This window comes from Aulonocara sp. 'chitande type north' Nkhata Bay, linkage group LG15 (genome assembly GCF_057382095.1).
Source record: "Aulonocara sp. 'chitande type north' Nkhata Bay isolate Kocher_YH1m ecotype deep benthic linkage group LG15, A_spYH_male_GT1.1, whole genome shotgun sequence".
Lineage (NCBI taxonomy): Eukaryota > Metazoa > Chordata > Actinopteri > Cichliformes > Cichlidae > Aulonocara > Aulonocara sp. 'chitande type north' Nkhata Bay.
This window is the reverse complement of record NC_141358.1, coordinates 6,682,940-6,709,827: the sequence shown is the minus strand read 5'-3', so window position 1 is coordinate 6,709,827 and position 26,888 is coordinate 6,682,940. Positions and strand designations below refer to the sequence as shown.

The following is a 26,888-nucleotide window of genomic DNA, read 5'->3' as shown; positions in this document are numbered from 1 at the left end:
ATCTTGGCTAGTACTTCAATGTCTAATTGTCAGTTTATGTAAAACAGTTCACTGGAATGAGAGAGTATTCCCACAGGAGAAATTGGAAACATGTCTGCTACTGACCGGGCTATTTTCATTATATGCTTAATATACAAGCAAACAAGAATCAAGCTCTTTATTTTAACACAATAATGAAACATTTATTTTAACAAAACATCACACATTTGGATCACTGTAGTTGATGGCATCACCCCCTCTTCCCCACCCAAAAACACCGTACATGACATTTGTGTAAGGAAGACGCAAATGATATTGAAAACTCACCAGAGAAAAGCACAGTGAAACCCTCAGTGTGTTAATAATGTGTCTATGCTACCTCATGATTGTCAGTGGAAACGTGTTATCAAATACAAACACATAATAACACAAAACACAAATGCAAAATGTGATATCCTGTCAGGAGAAGCACACTATGTGTACTTTGAGGATCATTTTCTCTTTTTCTCATTTCTTCTCTTGAGGTGTTTCGTTTTTGAGAGTCAACTTTTTTTCATAATATAAACAGTTTTCACAGATTTTAGTGCTCAGTCTAACATGGAACCAAGTAAACATTAACCTTATTCACACAGCTGTACAAATGCAGCACTCCCAGAATATATTCTGTTTTTAACTGCATACAAAACACAGGACACAACAGTATATGCTGCTTCCTTGAGAGATAATAATGTATGAAGGTTTCATTATAAACACGTTGCATTGGAAAATTTACACGAGTGGTTCCCAAACTGTTGGAAAGGCCCTCTATATGGATGTTCATTTTGAAAGATGTCTTCACCCAAATGAAAGAGCATGCTGCCAAAGCAACAGGTGATGGTATAAACCTGACCTTATAGAAATGTTAGACAATATGGAGCCTAAAAAAACTAGCAGAAAGCAAAGTCTGATATAAAAAAAAAAGATGATAAGAGTGGACAAAATCTGGAAAAAAACTAAGAAACGTGACTTTTTGAAAATCTTCACCCTGGACGAAGCTCCCATTTTCAGTGCCTTGGATGAAAGGTCAAAATGCATAGAAAAGGCTATGTTTATCAAAATACCTGTGTATGTATGGGTAGTTAGAGTGAAACAATAAAAGCTGAACATTTTTCAAAAAATAAAGGCTGTTCCATCAAAGCTTAGAAAGAGCAACTACTTACTGCTGACCAGTCCACAGCATTGGACTTCTAAGCACTTAACCGGACAGGCAACACTGAAAGACTTGAGTATAATAAGAAATGGATTGGATTGCTGTCTGATGAAGAGTTATAATCAATCTCCAATTAAAGATATGATGTATGGTTAGAGGCTAAAATCACAATGCTAGTTATTGAACCTTTTTCACAGAAATCATTTTTAATTAAGCCTTGCTCCTAAATAGAAGATGTTCATTATTGTCATTAGTAACATATCCATTTACCTTCTATGTCAAAATAAATTGATAGCTTAGCTTCAGCGTTTTAGTTGTGGCTTTGTAGGCATGATGGTATTGATTAAACCCTTTTTTTGGTGTTTTTTCTTTTAAAATGAGTGGGCTGAATAGCTTAAAACGTTCAATCAACTCATGGAGTTAGCATGAAATAGCTGGCTAGCAGCAGCTGCTAGTGAAGTTATTTTTTCAGACAAAAACCAAATTCAGCAAAAGTGTAGGAAAATAAATTGTTTAAACTGTGATATGTGAATCTACCACTGCAAGCGTTCCCTTCAAATTAACTATAAAAAACAGAAGGATTAATAAGGAATTGTTTAAAGAACAAAAGTGCGCTCTGATGCTAGCAAGGCTAACGATATTCAGGTTAATGTCAAAATTTACTGAGAAGAAAACCTGTAGCTCTGGCTCATTGACATGTCAGTCAAATAAAGTATGAAGTTGTATTCTTAGCTCACTGAAGATGTAAAATTTTATTTTTAATGAGAAATTTCAGGTATTTATTTAATAAAATGCAATCAGTCTATAATTTGGCTGGGAAGTAGGTGATAGAAAAGGTTTGGGAACCACAGATTTACAGATGAAATTTAGATGAATAATTTTTTAATTCTACTTTTTAAAGTATTTCACCATTAGTAAGGTGTCCTACTGAGCACCACAGTATCCTGGTAACTGAACGAATACAGAAAAACAGACGTGGCTATAAAGTCACTACGCTCCAAAGGGAATGATAGTGGAGGCTGTTTTATCGCCCCATTTCCTCTTAACGCAGGATATAAATTTCACCAAGCTTGACAAAACCTGTGAAAGATGGCATAACTAATACTGAGTCTGTCCAGATGTAAAGTGGGAATGTCACTGTAAAGTCTAAACATAGCAGAGGAGTAGAGCTGGAAGGAGAAATCTAAACAAACATTAGTCAAACTCACTCAAGGTTCCCCCACTGGAGAACTTAAGCTACAAGGGAAGGAAGTGATGCAGCTTCAGCAAATACTTTAGGAGAAACACCTTCCAAATCATACTCAAATAAATCCAAATCAGGGGGGAAAACATGCAGAAATGCAGTTAAAATAAACGTGTACTTCACATGCACATGTTCTACACCGTATTGGCCATTATCAATCTTGCTTTTGCTTTTTGCTGTCTGCTGAGAGGTGAGGTAGAGAAACGAGGGAACAGCAGATCTGCTGTTAGCTGACTTACGCTTAAGATGGCGTATGGCATTTGCATCTGTGAGTGTTGCTTGGCTTTATGAGAGGTAGAGGATCTCTGAGCCTCACACGGGAAACTAAGCCCTGAGCCTGCTAATGCACCGGAGTGTGTATCTGTGGGTATTGTGTGTGTGTGTGTGTTGGGTTGTATCTGGGAGAAAGTATATGTCAAACAGTAAGTGCATCTGTACAAATATATATATATTGTGTTTACATGTGCTTTTAAAAAATGTGTGTCCTTTATGCTTCTCCATAGGCTGAGGCCTTGTCTTTTAACAAGTCCAAACACAAGTGACAGCTCCAGCTTCCTGTACAGAGAGGAGAGAAGGAAAGGTTGAAATCTTTTCCATATATAGACTTTGCCTGTAGCAGCTTTCAAACATATAATATAATAATATAGCACCACTGATGTACACTAAAAGCTGTCAGAGTGGCTTTCGGCTGCGGTACCTTCAGGAGGCTGGGTCATCGGTGGCTTCAGGCAGTACATGTGGTATCCTCTGTCACAGTCATCGCAGAACAGCAGCTGGTCCTGCATGAACACACAGTCACTGTCATTATTTTATACAATACATTATAAAACAGGGGCTTGCTGGTTGCACATTGCATATAAAATTAAAATCTTAATTAATTTTTACAGACTTTCAAATTTTTTTGCGTACTTGGCTCCATATAATTCTATATCTACACACAGATAATTTAATATGTATTATTTCTCTGATAGGCTGCACACAAGCTGGTGAAAGGTCATTCCACAGCTTCACAGCCAATTCAAAGTGAGAGCCGACATTTCTGGAGACACAAAGGTTGGCACAAGGTTTTCCTCTGTGATACATACATCATTTTCTGAGGTGCCACAGAGGCTGCAGGACTTGCACTCGATGCACTGCCACTGGTATGTCCTGACGGCCTGCATCATGTTCTCAGTGAACTGCAGACATGTCGGATGACCTGTGTCGGGACGATGAGACAAAGACAAAGGGAAGCAGGGGCAGGAGAAGTGGATTGCCGAAAAAAAGTTTACAAACTGTTTTGGAGTGATTTTAAAGTGGATCTGTTAAACTGATTTCTAGCTTTATATTCTTATTCTCTTATTTTGTGACTCACCTAGCAGCTTTGCCCAGTAACAGTTACGTGTTTTGAATTAATTTTAACACTGGCCATCTGTCTGGTGATTGTGAAGGCCAGTGAGTTCATTGTCATGTTCAAACAAACTCCGATCACTGATTAGCAATTTGTGACAGCACATTATCCTTCTGGATCAGTAGATGGGTACACTGTGGTCTTAAAAGCATGAACATGTTTGGCAATAAGATGGCAACTGTACTAAGGGGACCAAAGTATCCCATTTGAATGTCCAAGCAGAATTCAACTCATCAGACCAGGCAGCGTTTCTTTCAATGGTTCTGTTTTCCAATTTTGGTAAAGTCATGTAAATTCTACCCTAACTCTCCTGTTCTTAGCTGACAGAAGTAACACCTGGTGTGGTCTTCTGCTGTTGTAATCTGTCTGTTTCATGGTTTGATGCTTTGTGTGATGGCTAGGACGGCTGTGTGGGAAAATCCCAGTGGATCAGCACTTTCTGAAATACCCACCATGCACCATGTTTGGCACCAGCAAACATGGCGCATTCAAGATCACTTTAATCCCCTGTCTTCCTGAACTTTAGCTGGTTGTGTTGTCTACGTTAATGGAGTGGCTGTAGCTCAGCAGGTAGAGCAAGTCATCCACTAATTGGAGGGTTTTTGGTTTGATTCCCGGCTGCTCCAGTCTGCATGCCAAATTGGACAAAATAATGAACCCAGAGTTGCTCTCTGAAGCATCCAACAGAGTATGAATGTTAGATAGAAAAGCATGTTGTTGTTTCTGCTCTACTCAGGTAGATTAGAAAATCCCTATACAAAAACCTTTATCATTTACATATTGGACCGGGTTGTTGACCAGGTGTACCTAATAAAGTGGCCAGTGTGTGTCCTTTTGCCGCTCTCCAGGTGGTTTTGCTTTTTATGTTTTAACTTTCATTTCATTTGCCTTTAAATTGTTTTTAGTTCATCCAAATGCGTTACATTTCGTTTTAGCTGCTTGCTGTGTAGCACATTGACCAATGTCTGCTGTGTTTAAATGTGCTATATATATATAAAATGACTTGGCTAACATTGTGAAATATTTCCTCTAATGTGATCTAGTTCACACACAAAAAAAGGATTTGACTCTTCACCCAGATGGCTGCGTGTTTCTCTGTCTTTGTCTTCTATGACAGTGTTGACAGTGTATACAGCAAGTGATTATATGACATGAAAACAAAACACATGGAATCATGTGTGCACAGTTAAACACAGCCGAGACATATTTTATCCTCTTCTGGTAAAACTACAACCATGACAACACAAAAAGAAATATGTAAAGTGGTCCTCTTGTTGCCTGCCTTAATAACATTGTTTTTTGTAGCCTGCCCACATCATCACAGTTATGAGAGGACAGTCATAAGTACACTGGTGTCAATGGGGTATCAATGAGCCATATGCAAGGGTGAACTGACATATATCTGGACTGGGAAAGAAGCCCAAAACACTGATCGCACTGATCCCTCTAAGCCTCATGGGTAAAATAACAAGGAATGTGACCTGTGTAGATATTTGAGTTACTGCCGTCCTCACAAATTACTCTAAGGAATTGCAGTTGAGAAGAAATCCGCTGAGACACTTTTAACAGACATCCTGTTGGCTTAAATGGATAATGGAGTGGTGACTGGCTCTTACCTCGCTGCTCACTGTCCTCTTTAGCTAGTGGAGTGACTTGAGAGTCCAAGTGCCTCCCTCCCCCATGTCACGTGTTCATTTTACCATGGAAAAGTCATGTTTTTAATTCCTTAGTCCGTAGTCCACAGCGCTATCAACGTTTTTGGTCCAGATTTAAGTGGCATGTAGCAAAGATGTATAGTTTGTTATATTGATTATCTGATGCAAGCAAAGTCAAATGTAAGGACATTTTTATTTATTTATTTTTTTGTTTATGAAAAATGGAAAATGGCTCAACTGTTGAAAAATCCACGAGGATGGTAAAAAAATATATGTTAGTGTGTCCATGAGAAACAAATTCCCAAGCAGAAGCATATGTGAATATATATCCTGCATCCTTTCCAAGACACTTTCCAGAAATGTCTTCACTGTGGTTTTCTGCGGTCCATTATGTGCCTCATGAGTCTTTCATTGTTCCCTCAATTAAAACTTTAATGGCAGAAGGCTCAGCTAGTCAAGTTGTCCCATTATTAGCTGTCAGCAACTACATCACTGTCTGAGAACGAAATATCTTCCAGCTCTGCATCTTCAAAGCCATGAAACGTGGAGGCCTCGCTGTCTGACGCGCTGCCGAACAATTCTTCGAGAGTGCTCCGCTTCCTCCCATCCTTCTTCGCTCCTCCTCTTCCAGCTACCATGAAAACATCAGCATCAGAGCAACACAGACAAGGCCACACAGTCTCCCAGTTGTTCTAGCACACTCTACCGTAGTAAGACAACATCTTGCTTGCTGAAATGATTCAACCAAAGGTTTTTTGCTGAGATATCCAGCAGATGCCGTTTTCGGCTAGTGTGGGAAACAAAACGGGGGGAAAAAAGGGGGAAAAATGCAGCCACATGTGCCAAAGGATAATGCATGAAAACTGAGCAACAAAAGAGTGAAAGCATGTTGTCTAAAGGCAGAGGTCTTTACTGATGAACGAGGCTGACATGGAGAAGCATGCAGGATGGAAGCAAGCGGCAGATTCTGCAAATTCGTATGATTCTTTCCTGTGGTTGGCTCTCAGTTCTTATGATCTGAAAGGCTCATTGACAACCCCATTGAAGAGACACTTGAAAGCTTTTATTGCACACCAAAAGCATCTAAATCTACATTATCACCTGAAGGTACAGATTTGTTTGAATTTTTGGGGAACTTGTTCTGAAATATAGAAGGACTACATTAAACTGGGTAACAACATGTACCTCCCCTCATCTCCCTCCTAAATATATGTGTGTAATTTATTCCTTTATATTTGATGCAAACTTTTAAACTGCATCACATCTGTGGCCGATAGAGAAACACAATTTAAATCCGTGTGGCAAAGATAAACATCGCAAGAAAGCGAGAGATACACATGAACAAGATCGTGGACAAAAAGGAAGTAAAGAGAAACAAAAATGAGATGTGTAGTAAGACTTAAAGTAAAGTATGAGTCTAGCAGACAACACATTTCTGATCAATGAAGTGATTGATACAACTCACACACAGCTAGAGGGCAGTTAGCTTAGCTTAGCATAAAAATGTAGAACGGGCAGGAGCGGTGGGGTTACAGGCTCTTTCATGAGGTAACAACATCTTACCAGCACACCTAAAGTTCACATTTTGTTTTGTTTTTTAAATCTGTTTAAAAACCAAAAAGGAGATTTTGTTATCTCTGAACCAAACGAGGCTAACTGTTCCTTTTAAATTGGACTAAGCTAACCTAAGTGTACTGTGTTCTCATGAAAGTTTCTGTAACTTGCTGGAGTTTTTATGAGATGGAGGTGTTAGCCGATGCCTAGCCCCAAACACAAAGGGTCATGTGCTGTTTTTGCCATGCCTTGCCAGGGTTAAACCCTCCCAACAATATAGCTTCAAGTGCTCATGCCTACCCTCCATGGCAAGGTAACAGCACATGGGCAGCCTAAGCTTATGGAGAGGGGGGCAGGCTTAAGACCACCAGGTGGAGGACAGTAATGGCAAAGCTGGAACAGATGGGACTTTCAGGGGGTGAAGCAAGTGCTCATCACCCACCAGGGACACCATGTAATAGATGCATAAAACCTAACCTTATGCATGGTATCAAATCTCATACTTCAGTATTTACGCTTAACTAATAAAAAAAATAGTTTCCACTTGAGAAATTTTATTGTCTTTCCACTTAAGTCAGTGGGAACAAAGTTGGAAAACAACTAGGAAAGCCAGTTAAACTCCAGTTACTGAGCTGTTGTTGTCACATACGTACAGAGTTTTCTTAGAGTTACGTACATTCGTTAGAAACTTTATTAGCAGGCACACAAATCTGGCTGTGAGCACAGTAGCCATTCCCACAAGTTGCTGAAACCTTCAGGTTACAAAACACAAGCCAACTGGAAGAAAGTTGGCTTAAAGGAACGATGGTCGTAAAAGGAATAATGTGGGTTGTTTCAGGCAGAGGATGAACTAAGAGGTGGCATAAAGGCCCAGTGTTTGATAACAATTTTCATTCTGAAATACGAATGATACAAAGCTACTTTAGTACAGACAATGAATAAAAATATACAGCTGGAAATGAGCACAAATGGTCTCCATTAACTTAGTGTTAAGCTTAGATGGTGCAAACTGTATATGAACAGACACATGAGTTGTATCAATACTTTCATGTCACTCTTGGCAGAAAAGTGAATGGGCACATTCTTAGTACGCCTTCTTGCTGTCCTACTGAAATCACTAATATGGCATTCACTTTTTTCTACTAAGTCTACTGGAGGGATTATATAACTATTGCAATTCAATCAATTAGTGCTTAGGCAAATACAAAATCTCAGGTTTTCACATAAACCATCTATGACCAGTAAGTGAGGACTCACCAGAACGTCCGCAGTCAGAGCAGGACACCAGCTCCTCTGCTTGTCCTGTTTTCCTGTTGGAGTCCTGGTCTCCCAGGCAGAAGTCACAGTAGTCGTTGGGGATAACAGCACCATCAGGGCCCTTTTGAGCTGTTAGCAGGAGAAATAAGGGGAATGGTCCACGAGCTTCCATTCAGTCTGAGCTTTCGTAAGTAAGTGCAAGTTTTTGTGACCTGGAAATATCCCGTTAATCAGTATGATTAAATACCAGCCAGCAACTTACGTTTATGGTTCTCTGAACTCTGAGGAGAAGACGGAGCCATCTCTGGTTCCTTCTCCTCTTCTCCCTCCTCCTCTGCCAGGTGAGTGTGTGTGTAATGGTAGCTCAGGCCAGGCCGGTTCTTGTAGCGCTTTCCACACACTACAGATTTTTTTTTTTAGATCACAGGAAAGTTAAAACCATGAAAACTGCACACTGTCAGGTGAAAACATCAGTGTATGACACTGGTCTAAGTTAGTTGCTGTGAACACCTAGAGAGTCAGTGGAAGACGGTAAGGCGGAACCTCTATCTGCGAAATAACTACAACTATTTGTTGCTAAGAAAATGTTTCCTAAGGTAAATAAGTGGAACTATAGCAAAGTTAAAAGAAAGACAAAGACTTAAAAGAAAAATCATCTCATTTATTTATATTTCTATATATACATAGAAGTATTTTATAAGCAAGTTTATTGAAACTTTTAACGCTGACCTAGACTTGTTATGATATTTTCATGTTCATTTAGGATTTTTTACATGGGTACACTGGCCTTGTAGCCATTATAGACGTTTCTCATTACACAGCTCTCTGGTGCATTATTGATCCAGCTATTTCAGCCTTAACAACAATTAACCAATCAATTCTATTTTCAAATATATAGAAATAAATCAAACCAGTGCAAACACTTATCTAAGAATCGCACACAGCTATAGAGAAACCTATTAAGCATGCACCCCTTAGATGAGCTGGTGTTTAAGCATCAGTTGGCGCATGCTTTGCAACAAGCAAGCATTGAGGCATTAGGTTTACTGTTAGCATCATGCAGTGCTTGCACAGGGATGCCTAGACTACCTTAAAGCAATTAAAGCATTGCACATATTCAGAGCATTAGCATTCAGTCAGTCAAGGACGCCAAATGCCCACTAGCAAAAAGGCCATTCATAAAGACAGCTCAAGAAGCTCCTAGAAAGACAAGATGGAGACAGGTTAAGATACCTTCTTCAGCCTTTTTTGAGTTATACTTTTGTTTGTATCTATCTGGAACAGAGAAGACACAAAAGCAAACAATATCGGAAAGACAGAACAAGACACAAAAACGAGGATGAAATTCATCTGTCTGAGGCTCAGTCAGTATCTCTAGCCACAATTCCCGCGGCAATCCATTACTGAGGAATTCTGTCCAAGTACGAAAGTGGCATGCTGGTCAGGTCTGGATTAACAGCAAACTCTTTCTTCATGCTGCAGAGGACTGCTCTTAGCAACAGAGAGAGGGCTTTAAAATATATATATATATATATATTGATACACGTGTTTTTTCTCTTAACAGCCAGATCTCAGGAGAACACAGTATCTCTGCTCTGAGAAAACACAGTGACTGTAATCGCACCGATTGCAGGATGGTACATGTACAAAGAATGAAGTTTTCTTTGCCCTTACTGTCACAGACATAAGGTTTATCCTGGTCCTCGATGTTAACGGGTTCTGCCCTTCTGCGGCTCGAGCCTCGGTTCTGAAAGGATACACAAGACACTCGTGATCATCCATTTATTTCCTCCAACACAAGTTTAAAAAAAAAAGCTTACTGTATCCTATAATGCTGGTAAAGTATTCTGCTTTCAGGTTGATGGTGGTGTTGAGTCTTAACTTATTTGGATTTTGTACTAATGTGACAATTTTTCTGTATTGTATTCTGTATTGCATTACAATTCAAAACACACACCGTCATATATAAATCCTGTTTTTGCTTTCGACACTCACTTTGCCTCTGTTTCTGTTCTTTCTCTTCGGAGTATCGAGTTCAAAGTCTTCATCGTCATGGAAGCCATCCCCATTTTCCTCTGCCTCAAGTACTCTCTGCAGAGTGCAAACGCAAACAGAAAGACAGGGGTTAGACAGAGGTAGCATTAGGTCTCAGGAAGCTGGAAATATATAGATACAGACATATTTACAATTCTCCTGGTTAATGTTTGATTTACTTGTCAGGGGGTTTTCATTGTCATTTGTTGCAGGAAGACATCAAATCTACCTGGCCAATTTTCAGGGAAAGTTGGTGGAGAAACAAAACTTGAGATGCTGCTGTGATTTATTGAAAAAAAAAATCCATGTCTTTACACTGGCTGCACCTCAGAGAAGAGTGGACTTCGGGCATTGGCCAAATAAGATGTCAAATGAGACGCATACATGAAGTTAAAGGGACCCCTACTGGTGACATATACTAATCTTCCTTATCTTATTAACCATACCTGTATTTCTAGCAATGTCTCATCTTCCTTACTGAGGTTGTTTTTTTTCTCCAGCAGGTTGTCCCCCCTTAGTAGGGCCTCCAGGGCTGTGGCCTCCCCCGGTGCCCCCTCACGCTTTGGAGCCAGTTCTGCTTCTGAAGAGAGAAGGCGAAGGAGGGAATGACAAAAAGGAAACAAAGACCACTTGAGGTGGCATGTGTATGTGTCTGTGTATAGCAAGGCAAGTGTGCATCAACCTGTGTGTTTTAATCCCACTTTTTCATCCCGGCATTTCGTACTAAAGTGGCTAAAAGCTGTTAACCTGTGGTCAGGCAGAAAGGAGCACTTGGGGTGTAAGGCTGCTATAAGTAAAGCTCTTATGTGAATGCATCCTTTCACACTGCACCTCGTGCTTCTCGACACTTACAAGTACAACTGTACAGTATAAATCTCCTGACAGAACCACAGTGATGCTCAAATCTATCTGTAAAAAATGTAAAAACATTTTTTATTGCAGTATGCTAGATTAAGCTACTAAACTGAAAACATATATTCCACCATAAGAAGTCGCCTGTGAGCCATGCAGCTCATGTCGGCCTGTGCTCTCCAGGCTGCCGCTGGTAAGATAAAATCATATAATGATGATATTAAAGAAAAATAGAGTGACGGCATTTAAAAGTAAATATATCTTCCTATAAATACAGAGGAAGAAGAAAGAAGAAAGAAGCTCTGTGGTTACTTACACGTGTATTTAGTTACATTTTGCCTAAATGCCTCAAAGTCATTCGTTAACAGGTCGTCTGGTCCATTTATTTTATTTATCGTTTTATTATGTGAGGTGCAGTTGTGGTAATTTAGCACAGATGGTAGGTGACAGAGTTTAATGATTATCATCGGGGTGGACGAGGTTTTATGAGGAAGGAGGGAGCTTTGGGAATAATGAAAAGCAGGCTACCAGATCCAACATCAATAAAAGATAAGACAAGCGTGCTATGGGAAGGAAATTAGCCAAATACATATATTTTTAAAAAACACTCACTGCTTTTAAGCCTGTAATATTTCTCATATATCTCATTCTTCTTTATTTCTCCCCCTATCTAATCTCCTTCATCGTTCCTGCTTTTGCTCTGTTCATTTCCACAGAGACGAACTTGCTGCAGCAGCCCTGCCTCTTTGTCCTCTCCTTTCATCTCTAATACCAGGATGAGAGCCGAATGAAACTAAGGCTATGATAAGAAAAGCAGGGAGCGAGCACAGCTGCTGAGGATGTAAGACACTTATTGAATACAGAGCTTCTGTACCTCTGCGTCTTCCCTCCTCCTCTTCCGCCTCCTCTCATTTGTCTTTCTGTATGCTATGACTTTGTGCTTGCACTGCCTCTGTGTTTTCTTCATTCAACCACCACTCTGCCTCCCCTCCCCAGCACATACATGTTGTCCTTTACTTTGGTCTCTTTTGACAACCTCCTTCCTGTACATGAAACCCACTTTCCTCCTCTAGATTGTCCTTCATTCGTGTCTTTACCTTCTTTTTTGGGGCTAAAGAACACATTGCCTCATTTAATACATGCATGCACAAGTTGCCTGGATTTAAATTCTTAGGTGTGCATCAATAATTTCACATGTAAAGTCCAGTTTACTCATCTTCAGCCTGTGAAAGCAGTTGCACAACACCTTTTTTCCCTCTGGAGGATCAAAATAGGTGACAGAAAGAGGTTTCTGGATGTTTGAAAGAAGTGGTCCCGATGAAAGATGCTGCTGAGTTGCTTTGTGAGATTTTGATAGTGACTTCACAGTCAGGATATCTTGGCTTCTGCTGCTCCTACACAGATCTCATGTGTTTTGTTTTAACCTGCTATATAGAAGACTAGTTGAGAGGACAGAAAAATGGTTCCTGAAACCCTAACATGACCTGGGACGTGAAAAAGGAAAAGCGAAACTCTACAAGAACAAGGAATTCATATGTGGCATGGCTTCTGTGTATTCACAGAGACAAACCTCTCTGCTCAGGAAGCATTAAATAAACATAAAGCATTTTGCAAAAGCCCACGAGGGGAGAATTCACATTCTTCTGTTTTGTTATGATAGACATCTGGTCCAAACTACACAATAGGATATCTCAAAAACAAAAGACAAGAATTCTGCACTTCTACTCTCGGCGTCCGAAAGTTTTGCATGCCTCTTTAACTACAGTGTTACCTTCTCTAATTTCTTCTGTTTTTATGCAAGCTTGTTGGTTGATGAGCTGGTTAGCTGTAGCTTTTGTTTTTTTGTTTTTTTCTTGTTGTTTTTTTTTCCTCATCAGAAGGACTCTCTGTCCTCATCTTGAAAGCAAAGCAAGTCATTCTTAGCGGAAAGCTCCAGAGTATTAGATTGCATCTGGAAGACAGCGAGAGGGGAAACAATAGAGTAGAAAAGCAGAAACAAAGACTTGCCTTCATTCCCCTCCTTCACAGGTTCCTGGGGGCATTCCTTTTGCTAAAATCCCAACCCACCCGTTATAACACACACTCTGTATGCATGCATGGATGCACACACTCATAAGAGAGAACACACTTCCACCTCATAGGACTCACTTACATTGTTATGCCTCATGGACAAATGATTATAGAGGCCCAGTTAGGGTGCTTCTGTGGTGCAACGGGCAGCAAGAGTCGTGTGTGTGTGTGTGTGTGTGTGTGTGTGTGGGGGGGGTATTTGTGTGCCTATGCATATGTGCGCCTATAGCCACAGAACAGAGAGAGAGGCGGCATTGATTCCAGGGAGAAAATGAACCTGGAGACCTGGTAGGAGAGACGAGCTAACCCGAGCCAGATGGCCAGGCAGCAAGCGTGCGCAATAGCTACATGCAGATACCCAGCAGCACAGAGGCCACAAATAAAACAGATGTATTTATGTGACGGCATGAATAAATAAAATAAAATGCATTAAAGTAGGCTCCGTTGCGTAACTGTGGGTCTTGACTTTCACTGCATGGCTGTGCTGTTTGTCTCACCTAGTCGAAGCTCACACAGGCGGAGCTGGGGATCCAGGGGAGGGTGGAGTCGCCTCTTCTTTCTCCAGCAACGAGCGGGGTAGGTATACATCTGTCCTGCTGCCTGGCCTGGAAACACACACACATATGTATCCATATATATGTACACACAGAGAGTCACACAGGCACACAGGAAGAATTTTAACAACCACTGGCAAGCATACCATTTTAACAAACCTTGCATTGAGCTCTGCAACACACAAACACAGTAATGCACACAGAGACCTGGTCTTTCCTGACACTTAATATGTTGCAATATGATTTCAGTAGTGCTCAGGCACTACCCCATATATTCAGAGGGGTCCAGCTCTTGTGATCAAATTCTAGAGACTATGTATCACTCGCAAGCTAAAATTGCAGCTCTTTGAAGACTTTTAATGACATTTATCTGAGAAGTACCAAAAGATACATCAGTATGCTAATGTTGAGAAGATGCAGTTTTACTTTTTTCCAGTCAAATGCTGTTTGTTCTCAAACCCTAATCGTATTCCACCAATAGCCACGTAGGAGGGAGAGATGAAAAACAGGGGTTTTAAGTCTGCATGAGCGGTGAATAAAAATCAAGAGATGGAGGGGGAGGGATAAACCTAGAATAAATGCATATAATGTGACTTAGGTCTGCCACAAAGTATAGGGTGTGGCCTGAAGGGCTTTGCATACAAGATGGAGAGCAGGCTATTTGTGTCCAGCTCCCAGTAAATAGCAGATTGTTCCCTTTGCCTTTACAGAAGAACCAGATGTGCACAATGCATTCTAACTGCTTAAGGATAAATCAGCAAACAGTAACTCGGGGAATATACAAAAGATGAGCTGGCAGACTTTTTTTTACTGATGGAGGAAATCCATTAATTCATATTTATCAGTGTTTTCTGATATATGTTTATTAACTTTCCTGCAGCGAGTTGGGCAAGAAGATTGATACCACTCTCATGCCTGTGCAGTGAAGATGAAGCTCCAGCATGAGGCTGTTCATCTTAGCTTAGCGTAAAAACTGGAAGGCAAAAGCTAATAGCTAGCCCAGCTCTAAATTCACCTACCAGAACTTGTAAAGCTCGCAAATTAACATGCTATATTTCACAGTCATTTCCTGGAGTCTGCACTGGTTTCCTGGCAGGCTCATTTCAATATTCCCTGAGGAGTGATTGTTTCTGGCCAAAAAATTAATCCAGCAGTAATTCAGACTTTTGACTTTTGTTAGCAGATATACTGTATCGGTGAGTGAGTTGTAGACTGACTGTTTGTATATTCATAGTCAAGTCAAGGGAGCTGTTCTTCCTTCTTTTCTTAAATCTGAGAAAGTAACTTCTTTCTGGCCAAAATCATAATTCAGATCCCAAAAGCAAACAAATAATGTGGTTCTTTTTAAAGTCTTTTTTTTTAGTTTAAGTTCTTTCAGCTCCAAAAAGAGTTACTGTAGCTTTATTGGCCAAAAAAAGGTTTATTATAAACATAGTGTGCCATGTCACACAAAGCATAAACTACACTCACAAGATTTGATGAAGTTCAGTTAGTTGATATGTAATATCTCCTAGACACCGATGATACAGGATTTTTAAGACGAATACTAATGCTGATATTTAGTGATTTAAAAATCCAATAATCTGATATGTTGGTCGATATTTTTTTGCTTTCAGACACACAAAACAAGAACAGATTTCCTTAACATTTGTTAGGGAAATGTGACTGCCCAGTCTGCTGAGAGCCTGATAGGGATGTTGCAGAGCGCCCTCTGGACAAACTATGCAAAATAAAAGCCGTTTCTCCTGTCTGTTCTCTTTTTGAAGTATTCATTTATCAGATGGTAAAAATGTCAGTACTGATAGATCAGACCAAGGCTAATATCAGCCGAAAATATTGGCTCATTGATAAATTGGTTGGGCTCTAATATCTGCCAACTTGTAGCTATAGAGGTATAACCATAGCCCAGGTACTTTATTCAAGATATTTTTTTAGTTGATTTATTTTAGTAAGAGGAAGACATGCACCAAATGGCCTGGGGCGGTTTCAAGTCTGGGCTGCTGCGTTAGCCTCATGGCATATGGGTTATTTGTTTAACCCAGTGAGTTAAATGGTGCACCTACTCAAGAATGATTTTTATTTTTTTATTCGTGAATAGAGCCTGATCAGGTCTTTACATATGACATACTGTATTTAGTGACTAAAAAAATCCACACTAGTGGCAGTACAGATTAGAAGTTTACATTTTTACTACTGTTTGCATTCAGTGCTGCAGCCAGTAGCTGTAGCCTTATGTTGAATTTTTAAACGAGAGTGACATCAATCATCTCCCTGAAGCAAAAAAATGCAGATATCTCCAAATGCAGACTTAATGAATGAATAACTTTTGCTACATTTTTCAACCTTTGCGGTGTTTCTCACCTGGCTGACGTTGGTGCTTTTCCATCCAGATGTAACAGTTGTTCTGTGCCACACCGGTTTGTGAGTCCAAGAAGGGCATGCGCACGCTGCGCTCTGCACAGAGTCGGGCATTGTAGTTCCTACAGTGTTCGATGGCCTCCTTGTAGAACTGGTCGCCAAGCCTGTCCACAGAGAAACACGAAGAACATGTTAGGAAAACAGGCACACACAGCTTTGATTCCAGTGTAATCCATCAGGTTTGTTAGCATTAACTTCTACATCAACTGCCCCATTCATTCAACATCTGAATTAAATGCATTATATGTGGCTACTGAGTCACTCACAACAACTGTTTATATCTTATTAACTAAATGCTAACATTTGTGGATCTTTAACGCCACTAGTATAAATTGGATATCAGCTGGGTGTTAGTATAATACAAAAACTTGTTCTGGCTTTACAGCATAAAGGCAGCTGAACTGAAAGTGATTGGCATTAGAACAGTGAGGACAAATATAACAGGAAATGATTAGGAGATGAAATGTTTCATGCTGTCAAATTTGTAGATGACTAAGTGTGCCACAATGAAGTCCACACAACAGATGTGCTATAAACAGATGTGCATCGACTGATAAGAGGATACAAATCAGGATGTGAACCATCAATAACCTACACAGTCCCAGTCTCACAGCAGGATTTCTGCAGCTAAGATCATTAGAGTCAGAGAGAACAAACCAAGATTTATTTGCTTCCCTTAATGATTAAGTCTTTCTTAAATGAGACACATGTAAAAGAGACTTTTCTGTTTAGCATGAAATCCCTGATCATTTAATCCAATGCAGCATAATTAGTGTCAAGGAGGTTGTTTTCCATAATGCCACAAGGACTTTCTGTTGCTAGGCTGGAACATATCGAAAGCAGCAGAACAGCGTCAGTTTTTCTGTTTATTTACATATCATAGTCTATCTGGCTGCCTATCACCCGTCTCTTTGACTGGCCAAGCTAAGACGGGCGGTCTGTGGATACTGCGCACAGATATGTAAAGAATGCCAAGCTGGACAAAGACCAGCTCTCTGGTCACACTGAATCTCACAAAGATGTGCAGTGTTTGGAGATGGAGGTTGCAGAGGGTGAAGGAAGGAGGGATGGATAGTGGGAAGGGAGAAGGGTAAGAAGTGGAGTGACTAGCAGTGGAGCGTGAACCAGGTAGTGCATGCATAAGATGAAGGAAAAGAGGGGGTGAGTGTCACATAAGAAGTAAGAAGGGGGTGCCTACTTTGTAAGAGCAAAGAGGACATAAATAGGAATAGGAAGAGAGAAAACTGAACAATCGGACATGTGTAGAACAAATGGCAGCTGCATGTTTTTCATATTTGTTAAATGTGAACCTCAACTTTGGCTATACTGGTGCATCTGGACAAGGATGTTTTCCTTGTTTTACTCCCCACATGTTGCATCTGCAGGGAGAACAAAGGCTCGTCTAAACCCAGAACCCTCTTTACTGGGTTTGACCACACGTCACAGTGTAGAAGGAATCATGCAAATCTGTACCTTTAATTGCTTGGTGACCTTTTTGGCTCTCAAAATTTAGCCCAACAATTAGCTTTAGAGGGTATAGTTTTGTAGAATGTAAATGCAGTAACAGAAATGGCTTTTTATGGGAGGCAAAAAGTCCTAGTGGAAAACATATCACATGTCTGGAAACATACAAAGGACTGTTGTGTCCTATATCTGGATGCACAGCACTGCCTGACACACGCACTTCAGGTAAATCATCACATTTAACTCTAGTTATTCGTGTTATTAAGGAATGATAATTGCAGAAATGCCACTGAAATCCCATCAAAGCTCACTGTGAATTGTAAAATGGCCTGTATTTGTATAGCGCTTTACTAGTCCCTAAGGACCCCAAAGCGTTTAACACATCCAGTCATCCACCCATTCACACACACATTCACACACTGGTGATGGCAAGCTACATTGTAGCCACAGCCACCCTGGGGCGCACTGACAGAGAATTAATTGTTATCAAAAGTATATTTAATCTAATCCACAGTGCTACAAAAATGACTTTGGATTAATGTCAGAGAGAAGCAGCTCCTTTCAGAAACAGGCAGCCAGCAGAAACTCCAAGATTGCTACCAGGCAATAAACAGTCCAACAAGTGATACCCATAAGTCCACAAATATAAGTCAAACTGCTGTTTGTGTTATAGATTTCTCTAACTCAAATCTGCTGGTGACTGTGGACTGGAATTCGTTTATATCAGGAATAATTCTCTTCATGTTGACTAAGGTTTTTGTGCAGAGATCTCCAGAAATGAGGGATGCAGCTGGTGGTTTTTGTGACACGTGTTTTTACAGTATGAGACCAGCAGTCACAGTGATCCACTCAAATCCAAATCTCCAGAAGAGACTTCCTGTCACATAACTCATGTTCCCAGAGGTAAAGTGTTATCTCTGCTGTCACTATCAGTTGGCTAGATTGAATTGTGTGTGTGTGTGTGTGTGTGTGTGTGTGTGTGTGTGTGTGTGTGTGTGTGTGTGTGTGTGTGTGTGTGCCTACGGGTATTTCTCCTCATCCTTCCTCCCTCATTTTTTTCCCTCCCCCGTGTCATCCCATATTGCCTGTACGTTTCTGTCCCGTTTCCGACAACAAAGCGTCTGCATAACCTCCCCGGGCGGCTTCATAAACTCTTACGTAAGTGAGTGTTCGTGCACAGCTCGTTTGCCTGCTGTGCATTTGTCTGCGTGTTGTATTCATTACGTGAGAATAAATAGTGTATGAGGATGCCTCCGAGACTTCTGTCTGCGGCTTGCGTGTCCTGAGACATTCTTACCCAAACTTGATTTGACTATCCTCAATTGCTCTGTGCTCCAACCGTGAGTTAACTGTATGGCTGAGTGCAGTGATGGAGCTTATGTAAGGCGAGTTTTGCATGTCAGGGAACGCATTCCTCTTGGACACCAGCTTCCTGGATACTGATGGAATCTGCAGTTGTTAAGTGTGTTTTTGTGTCTGTGTGCACCACTACGACTGTTTCAGCTCATTCCATGCTGGCACAAAAGAGCTGTGTATACAACAGTCAGTATAGGTTTCATTGGTCTTGGATCACTATTTCATTCTATACCTATAGGCGCAGGTAGGTCTATCGGTAAAAGCTTACAGAGGTAAAGAACATTTCAATCCCATCCTTTGTTCTGTGTTTGGACATCAGGGGCTATTGCCCTCACAGGTACCCATTAATGATGTATCACAGTTAAAGGGAGACATCATTGAACAGTTGAGGGGCTAATTTCATTTGCATTCAGCTCAAGGCGAGCAAACAGGGTCTGACACGCACACATGCTAGAGAAGGAAGTCCAAAAAGGGCTAATGAACGTTATGAATATTTAATGTGGTACTCAGTCCTTAGCCAAGGGGAGTGGAGGCTCCATTAATCAGCCTTTGTGTTTGGATATCTCCTGTCATTTCTCTTCATCAGTCTTACTCGTATCTGTCACTTTCTCTTCCTCCTCGGTGAATTGAATATTTAGCCACTGAAAGAACTCATCAACAGCAAAATAAATCACTGTCATCCGTCTCTTCACATTTGTGTTAATCTCTCAAGACTCTCTGTTTTCTTGGTGTTTTGATCCCATCTCAGTTTGCTATAATGTGCTACTGTATCTCACAGCCGATTATTTGCTTTGTTTTTAATAGTCTTTGCATTTTTAACACAAAAAGAAAAAAAATTGGCCCCCAAAATTTAGACCTGTGTTCTCAAATGTGAACATTTAACACTTTCGTTCCCATGTGTGATAAACTGCCTTTACTTATTATCCAAACCTGTTGACTTGAAAAAATAAATTCTATTCTATTTTATTTATATGGTGCCAATTCACAACAACAATCACACGACCACCTATGAGGAAGCACTTGGTGACAGCGAGAAGGAAAAACTCCCTTTTAACAGGAAGAAACTCGTGGCTCAGGGATGGGCAACCATCTGCCGCGACCACTTGGTGGTGAGGGGAAAGAGAAGACAGCAGAGAGACAGGACAAAAGACACACTATGAGAAACAGAGCAAGAGTTTAATAATAACTAATGATTAAATGCAGTAGTGGTATATAAACACACAGAGAGTGAAAACAGATAAGCGAAGAAGAAGTGCTCAGTGCATCATGGGAAGCCCCCAACAGCCTAGGCCTATGCCCCTGCAGCATAACTACGGGATGGTTCAGGGTCATCTGATTCAACTTTAAGCTTAATTGTTAAGTTGCATTAATTTAACAAGGGTGAGTTATACTGGCTTGTAAAAGTTAAAAGCACTTTAGTGCTTAGTTTAACAATTTTTCGCAATAAATAAACTCACAAAACGACATTATGAATGGTCACATAAAATAAGAAAAGTGTCATGTGCCATAGACTGACAGTCTGTCCAGGGTGTACCCCACCTCTTGCCCTATGACAGCTGGGATAGGCCCCCTTCCCGCAATTCTGTTTTGGACAGGTGGAAGAAAATGGATGGTAAAATTAATGGGCTGATTTTCTTCTGAACACAAATATGAGAAATTATTGCATCTGCTAACATGCAAAAATGCTTTTTGTAGGTGAACTCCAGCAAGCACCGACTAATATAGTTCCAATTCTTAACCACAAAATGAGACCCTAATTACAGCATATTAAACTGTCTGAGCCTGCTTTTGGACGGAGCGTTTGTGTGTCTGGGGGCAGGCATGTTTGCAGGTGTGAATGCATAGCAGATTAAACTGTTGCTCTTTCACTACATATATTTGTAATTTTGAGATGTAGGCAGCTCTTTATCACACTAGTTTATAAACTGGGCGGATATCAGTCATCAAGGCCATCAAGGCCAGGTTTTTAGTACACACTATATGGACAAAAGTATTGGGCTACACCTTTTAATCTTTGATTTCTGGCATTTTCAGTCCAGTTGCCACAGGTATAAAATCACACACCTATCCACAAACATTACTGAAAGAATAAAGAGTTTACTGAATCTGAGCGTGGTGCTGTAGTAGCATGTAACATTGCAAAGTGGAAGTGTTAAGGAACACAGCAACTCAACCACAGCATGAAGTGGCAGACCATGTAAAGCAGGGGTCAGCAACCCTGCACGCCTGCCACAGCTGACACACCAAGGGTTAACTGATGGCACAAGCTGGACTGGCCATCAGGCAAGATGTAACGGTAATGGTATAAACAATGAAAGGTGGTGGATTGGCCAGATGCTGGCCGGTGTGTAAAAATAACTCAGTTGTTTGGTGGTGGCTATGGCGCAGCTCCCAGAGGCCAGCAAGTGGATGAGGGGAAATGGGAGGCAGGTCCGAGTGTCAGGTGAACTGAACTTTGGGTAAGAAGTTATGACCTGCAGTCTATCTGGGTCAGATATACACCAAGTTTAGGTGGAGTTTATTTTCGTTGTGCTGACTTTACAGTCAGTTACAATAACTCGTACTGTGTGCTAGCTAGCATGACGGAGTTTCTATACACCTGGGTGGGTGCTATGATGTTACTGATAGTGAACTTTATTTTATTCATAAGGTTAGTTAGTAGAGTTGCCAACCGTCCTGTAAAAAACAGAATCGTCACATATTCAGAGAAAATATTACGCATTTCGTATTGAGCTGAAAAGGAACACAGTTTGTCCTGGACTTCAGCTAGAATGAAAGAAAAGACACAAAGCTGGAGTTATTCTGTGTCTTTTCAGCAGCACGTTTAAGCTTGATCAGCTGTTGTTAGAATTGATTTAATATTAATTTCTAGTATCAGCTGATGTTTGTTGGAGCCACAGCCGTAAAGCTTCTGGTCATGATATCGGTTTGGATATGTGGTGAGAGGGAAACATGAAGATGAAACCAGGAGATGTCCTTACTGAAACAGGTTTACCTTTTAGGTGACATGAATGAGTTGAAGGGAAGTTATGAACTGTTTCTGAGAGACAAATAACACCAGGATCCTTTTCTATTTAGCTGACAGCTGGTAATTGTGCAGGGGCGGGTCTAGAAAAGTTTTGCCAGGGCTCCAGGTAGGGCACAAACAGGGAAAGTGGGGCACAAAGAAATACTTTTCTTTCTTATTCTCATTTAAAGTGTCTGGCTTTTATTAAATAATTATCTGAATCTTACAACCAAAGTTTTTATCTGACGTAAAATGTATAGAAATCATACATATACCAACAATACTGGAATCCACAGCTGTGCGTGTTCATGGAGCTTGCATTTTCACCTGCTGGACATCACTACCTGACAAGTTTAACTGTCTTTAGAAAACTACAGAGGCCTTATTGACAGTATTTGGCTCTACATATCTGTGTGAGCAGATTTTCTCTCACACGAAGAGTGTCCTCAGGTAGCCATCTGAATGCTGGACACTCGGGGACCTGTGCCTCTGAGTGGGAGAGGATAGATCACATTAACATGTGTGTCTCTGTATTAACAGAGATACACATGTTATTTTTCTTATCATTGTTGTGAGGAGACCATAAATAGCATTTGCATTTTCTGTTTTACAGTTCATTTGAATTCTTGTTATGGATAAAAAAGTGTCTTTTTTTTGTTTCAAAATAGCTGATAACTTTTTGCTGATAGCTGCAAACATCTGCGAACAAATATCATTCTATAAAGTTTTTCTATATAGTCTGTAACTGTTAATATAGAGCGTTATTAAATTTATTGCTAATGCAATCATATGGCACATTGACTTCTGAGGAGATTTTAGATGGCACTCATCATCAGAAAGGTTGCCGACCCCTGATGTAATGTTACAGAGCGAGGTCATCGACTGATGAGGCTCATAAGTTACCAACAATCTGCTCACTCAGTAAATTCAGAGTTTCAGACCTTATCTGACATTAACATCATCACAAAGACTGTGCACTGGTAGCTTCACGGCAGGCTTTCCATGGTCAAGCAGGTGTCGTGTACAGGTGACCCAATACTGTTATTCACATATAGGAGTATAAGCGGTTCATCAATACAGACCATGGCATGCAATTTTTGTTTTTATTGTTGTTTTTTGTTAATTATAGTTTAAATGAGCAGCTTCTGTACTGTATTGGAGCAGTATATTCACTGATTGGTAATTAAATGATGACTTATGTCATGGACTATAACAGTATGGCATGTTTTCTGAAATATTTTTTCCACTTCGCAGTACAGTACAGTTGTGGCATTTGCAGTTCAATAGATAAAAGTCTTGAGTTACAGGAAAACTGAACAATCCTGCAAAAGAGACTGTGTCAAATACTTTAGAGGTGGAGCCCTGAAACATGCAGAACTGTTTAAATGTTGTGTGCCTGGACGCAAGTCAGAGGCACAGGCTTTCACAATACAGTAATTAGGATGATCTCTGTAACATTACACAGATGCATCTTTCTAATAGACTGTGCTGGACAGTACAACATATACACAGCATCTCGAAGGAAAGTTAATAGCATTAGGGAATGCTGGAGGTTAACCACATATTGAGCAAAAGATGGTCAGAGGAGATCAAATCCAGTATAGGAGTAAGTAGGAGCCCTAGGGGGATGTGTGAAGCGGGGCAACAGCATGTGGGTACTGATCGGCTTCTTTGTGTAGCACTTTGTAGGTCGAGCAGTGTGAAGCATAGAGAAGGGAGACGGAGGAGGAGGGGCCAAGGAGGCAGAATGGGAGGGAAAGGGGGTGGCGGGGTACAGGGTGGGGATTCGATATGTCCTGGGGCACACGTGTTCCCTTTCAAATCCTGTCACACTCATTTTTCTCCCAAACACACAAATGACCGTACACACGAGCACATTCATGCACACACACTCACACACTCCTGCCTGTACGCAAACAGACACACAAAGGGAGTAAAAGGGAAAGGTGCAAAGTGCAGTCTGAGGTGGAGGGAAGAAGGAGAGAGGCAGGGCAAACAGCTGAAGAGGAAAGGGTGTTGCAGAAGGGGGAAAACCCTGAATTAGATGCTCTTGCTGTTGTTTTGCTGAGGGATAGGTGGAGGACCAGAGACACCAGAAGTCAGGAGAGGTGAAGGAGTGGAAGGTGTAGACATGGCTTGACCCATACGTCATTTCAACTCAGCATGAGCATTACTGGAGGAAATGTGGAGGATAAAATGTTTGTCCAACATAAAAGATTCTATTTTGTATTGTAAAGGATACCACATGCTTATCTCTCAGCTCTCCAAAGTCTCACATATACCCATAGAGAGAGAAAAATGTTTCCATGTGCAGAACATGGAAAAAAAGAAAAAGCATTGATCACTGCTTGGAGGTTTCCATTTAAAAAAAAATGTTCCTGTCCATTTAATTGTCTGTGCCTGGAAACCATTCTATTCCCATTCCCTGAGCTCGGATAGACAAAGGCCAGGGTTCAACCCAGCGCTCAGAGTGTAGTATAAATGTATGCAGCAGGACTAAATGCAGCCAGACAGACACCCCTCCACCCACCTCCATCACTCACTCACGCTCCCTCTCACAAGAACTGGGGGAGGGGCGCACGTCTATGCAGACATGCAAAAAAAACCAAAAACCCCACAATAAAAATCCACGACCCCAAACACACTGACAACCCTACATCTCTCTTACATTTCCTCTAATCTGAGTTCAAGTTCTCTCAATCCTTGTGCAAACACAACCAATCCACATCCCACCTGAGCTCTTTGGTTTTTATTTACAAATCCAACTCTAATGAAAGAAGGTAACAGGCGCGATATGCACATCTCTACATATGAATCGCAGCGCTTATTTGAATACTTCTCATGTCAGCTTCTCATTATCCCACCCGGCCTCCCAGGATTCAATTACCAAAAGTCTTTTTGAAAATGAGAATTTGAGTCAGTCGAGGAAAATATGCATTGCTAAACATGAGCGAGCGAGTCCACAAAGCCAGACATATTTACTGCCATGTTCCTTATGGTTATAATTCATCTGTCAGAGCTGGGCACTGACAAGAGAGCAGGCTAGATTATTACCACGTCCTCACTGAGCGCGCATTATTAACGTGCCACATCCTGAGTACGACTCAGAAGTAAGGCCTTTTGTTTCAAACACAGTAGACTCTGTCTAAAACGTAGACCGCGACTTTACTTCCCAAGGTTGTAACTCACATGTTACTTGATATTGGGTCTTACATTCCAACACATTACACTTCACATACACTTTTCATTACAGTTGCCTCTCATATTTTGCTCTGAGCTTATACTAGTATGTCTGTTGTGGTAGGTGGGGTCCCGTGTCCATATGCATATCGCTTTCCCTTTTTTGCAGATATTAGATTGGTGGGGGGTGTCTATCTGAGAAAGCCCTGCTGCATGCAAAGGGCAGATGGGACTCCCTCCCTCCCTCTGCCCCAGCATCAGCCTGTCTTTTTCTTTTTCTTTTTTTTTTTTTTTACGTGTACCTCCGTTAACAGATGGACCCAGCGAAACACTGAAATACTGGGACGCTCTCTAATCTGCTGCTCTACATGCACACAAAAGCAAACACATATACCTTCATTCCCTACAGCCTAATCTGTTTCGGTACAACACAGAAGCATTAAGTCCCCCCCCCCCCCCCCCCCCCCCCCTCCTCCACACAGTAACCATGTATGACATGTTTCTGGTTGTCAACAACAACAAAAACAACAACAATAAAGAGCTCTACAAAATAAGAGCATCATTTCAGAATCTATTTTAAGGGACCCGCAGCAGCATTCCGTTCAAATTAATAAAACACTTGCCTCTTGCACAAGAAACTGTCAAACACTGCGCATTCCACATGACCAGTGGTAAACATCTGCCGTCAGCCAGCAGCAGGGGCGGGGGGGACATGCATTCTGTGATATAATGAAAGTTGGTTTTATCCCCTAAATCTTTACTCTACTTAGGATCACATCCCATTAACCTTTTTTTAAACCCATGCTCATATACATTATTTTTCTACAAATGCATTTTCAAACCGCCAAGATCGGCTTTAAGCAGTTTATTCCTCCACGCACACAAATTAAAGTTAATGTAATAACCTGCTGTGCGTGAGCTTGTCAGGCTCAGACAAGCACGAGTCGCGCAGTGGGAGCTTTGTGTCAGTACTTGCATTATATTAACTACACAAATATCCCCGAAAAGGAGCGCAGGCAAACTTCTGACAGACGAGGTTTTTTTTAATTCTATTTATTTTTAAAAGTGGAATGTCCGCAACTTTATGCATAAATGAAACTGAATGTAGTCATTTGCGCGCGGACTGGTGATGTTTTCCGTTCGCACACCGTGCATAAGTGCATGCTTTTATATTCGTATTGCACAATACAGCAACTAGGCAACGGTACCTGAAGATACGGAGACTGCCCAAGTATATACTAAAGGTGTTAAATGTTAGACTTATTTAAAAGCGCGTGTAATCCCCATACAGTCATAATAGCTCGTTACATTCATCTTACACGATGCAGTAATTTCGTTAAAATAATAATAACAAAAAAGAAATGTACTTACGATTTCAAAGGATTATGAATGACAGTCGCCATCTTCCTGTAGGACTATAACGTAATATTCCAAATCTCGGTGTAGTTTGGGACCCTTATGAAAAAAAGAAAAAAGAAGAAAAAAACAGCCAATGCGGTCCTGTGCGCTGTGCTCCCTGCCAATACAACACCAGCATCAGGACTTTAGGCGTGGCTTCAGATAAATCTGTCAAAATGAATGCCCCAGACCCCAGATTGTAATAACACCATGAAATTAACTTGATTTAGCCTTATCAGTGAAAACCACAACATGAATGCTATGTAGCATGGGATACTATTACAGTCT

General features: G+C 40.8%; 1 protein-coding gene across 3 annotated transcripts; it reads right to left on the bottom strand.

Annotated features, from left to right (window-relative positions):
* On the bottom strand, positions 1 to 26,855 carry dpf3 (double PHD fingers 3). 3 transcript variants are annotated; one of them, XM_086263645.1, is made up of 12 exons: positions 26,574 to 26,855; positions 16,139 to 16,299; positions 13,721 to 13,828; positions 10,748 to 10,881; positions 10,263 to 10,358; positions 9,942 to 10,014; positions 9,501 to 9,542; positions 8,530 to 8,667; positions 8,268 to 8,396; positions 3,497 to 3,609; positions 3,109 to 3,190; positions 1 to 2,966 (listed from the first exon to the last, which is right to left on the bottom strand). In XM_086263645.1, exons 1-12 carry the CDS (start codon positions 26,603 to 26,605, stop codon positions 2,899 to 2,901), a joined length of 1,176 nt encoding a protein of 391 aa, XP_086119771.1. In that variant the 5' UTR covers positions 26,606 to 26,855; the 3' UTR covers positions 1 to 2,898. The 3 variants fall into 3 exon arrangements, 2 of the variants coding, with proteins under 2 accessions (XP_086119771.1, XP_086119772.1); XM_086263646.1 differs by lacking the exon at positions 9,501 to 9,542 and having other exon boundaries at positions 2 to 2,966; XR_015124995.1 differs by lacking the exons at positions 1 to 2,966; positions 3,109 to 3,190 and adding an exon at positions 5,418 to 6,087 and having other exon boundaries at positions 3,496 to 3,609.
* Positions 26,856 to 26,888: the final 33 nt, after the last annotated feature.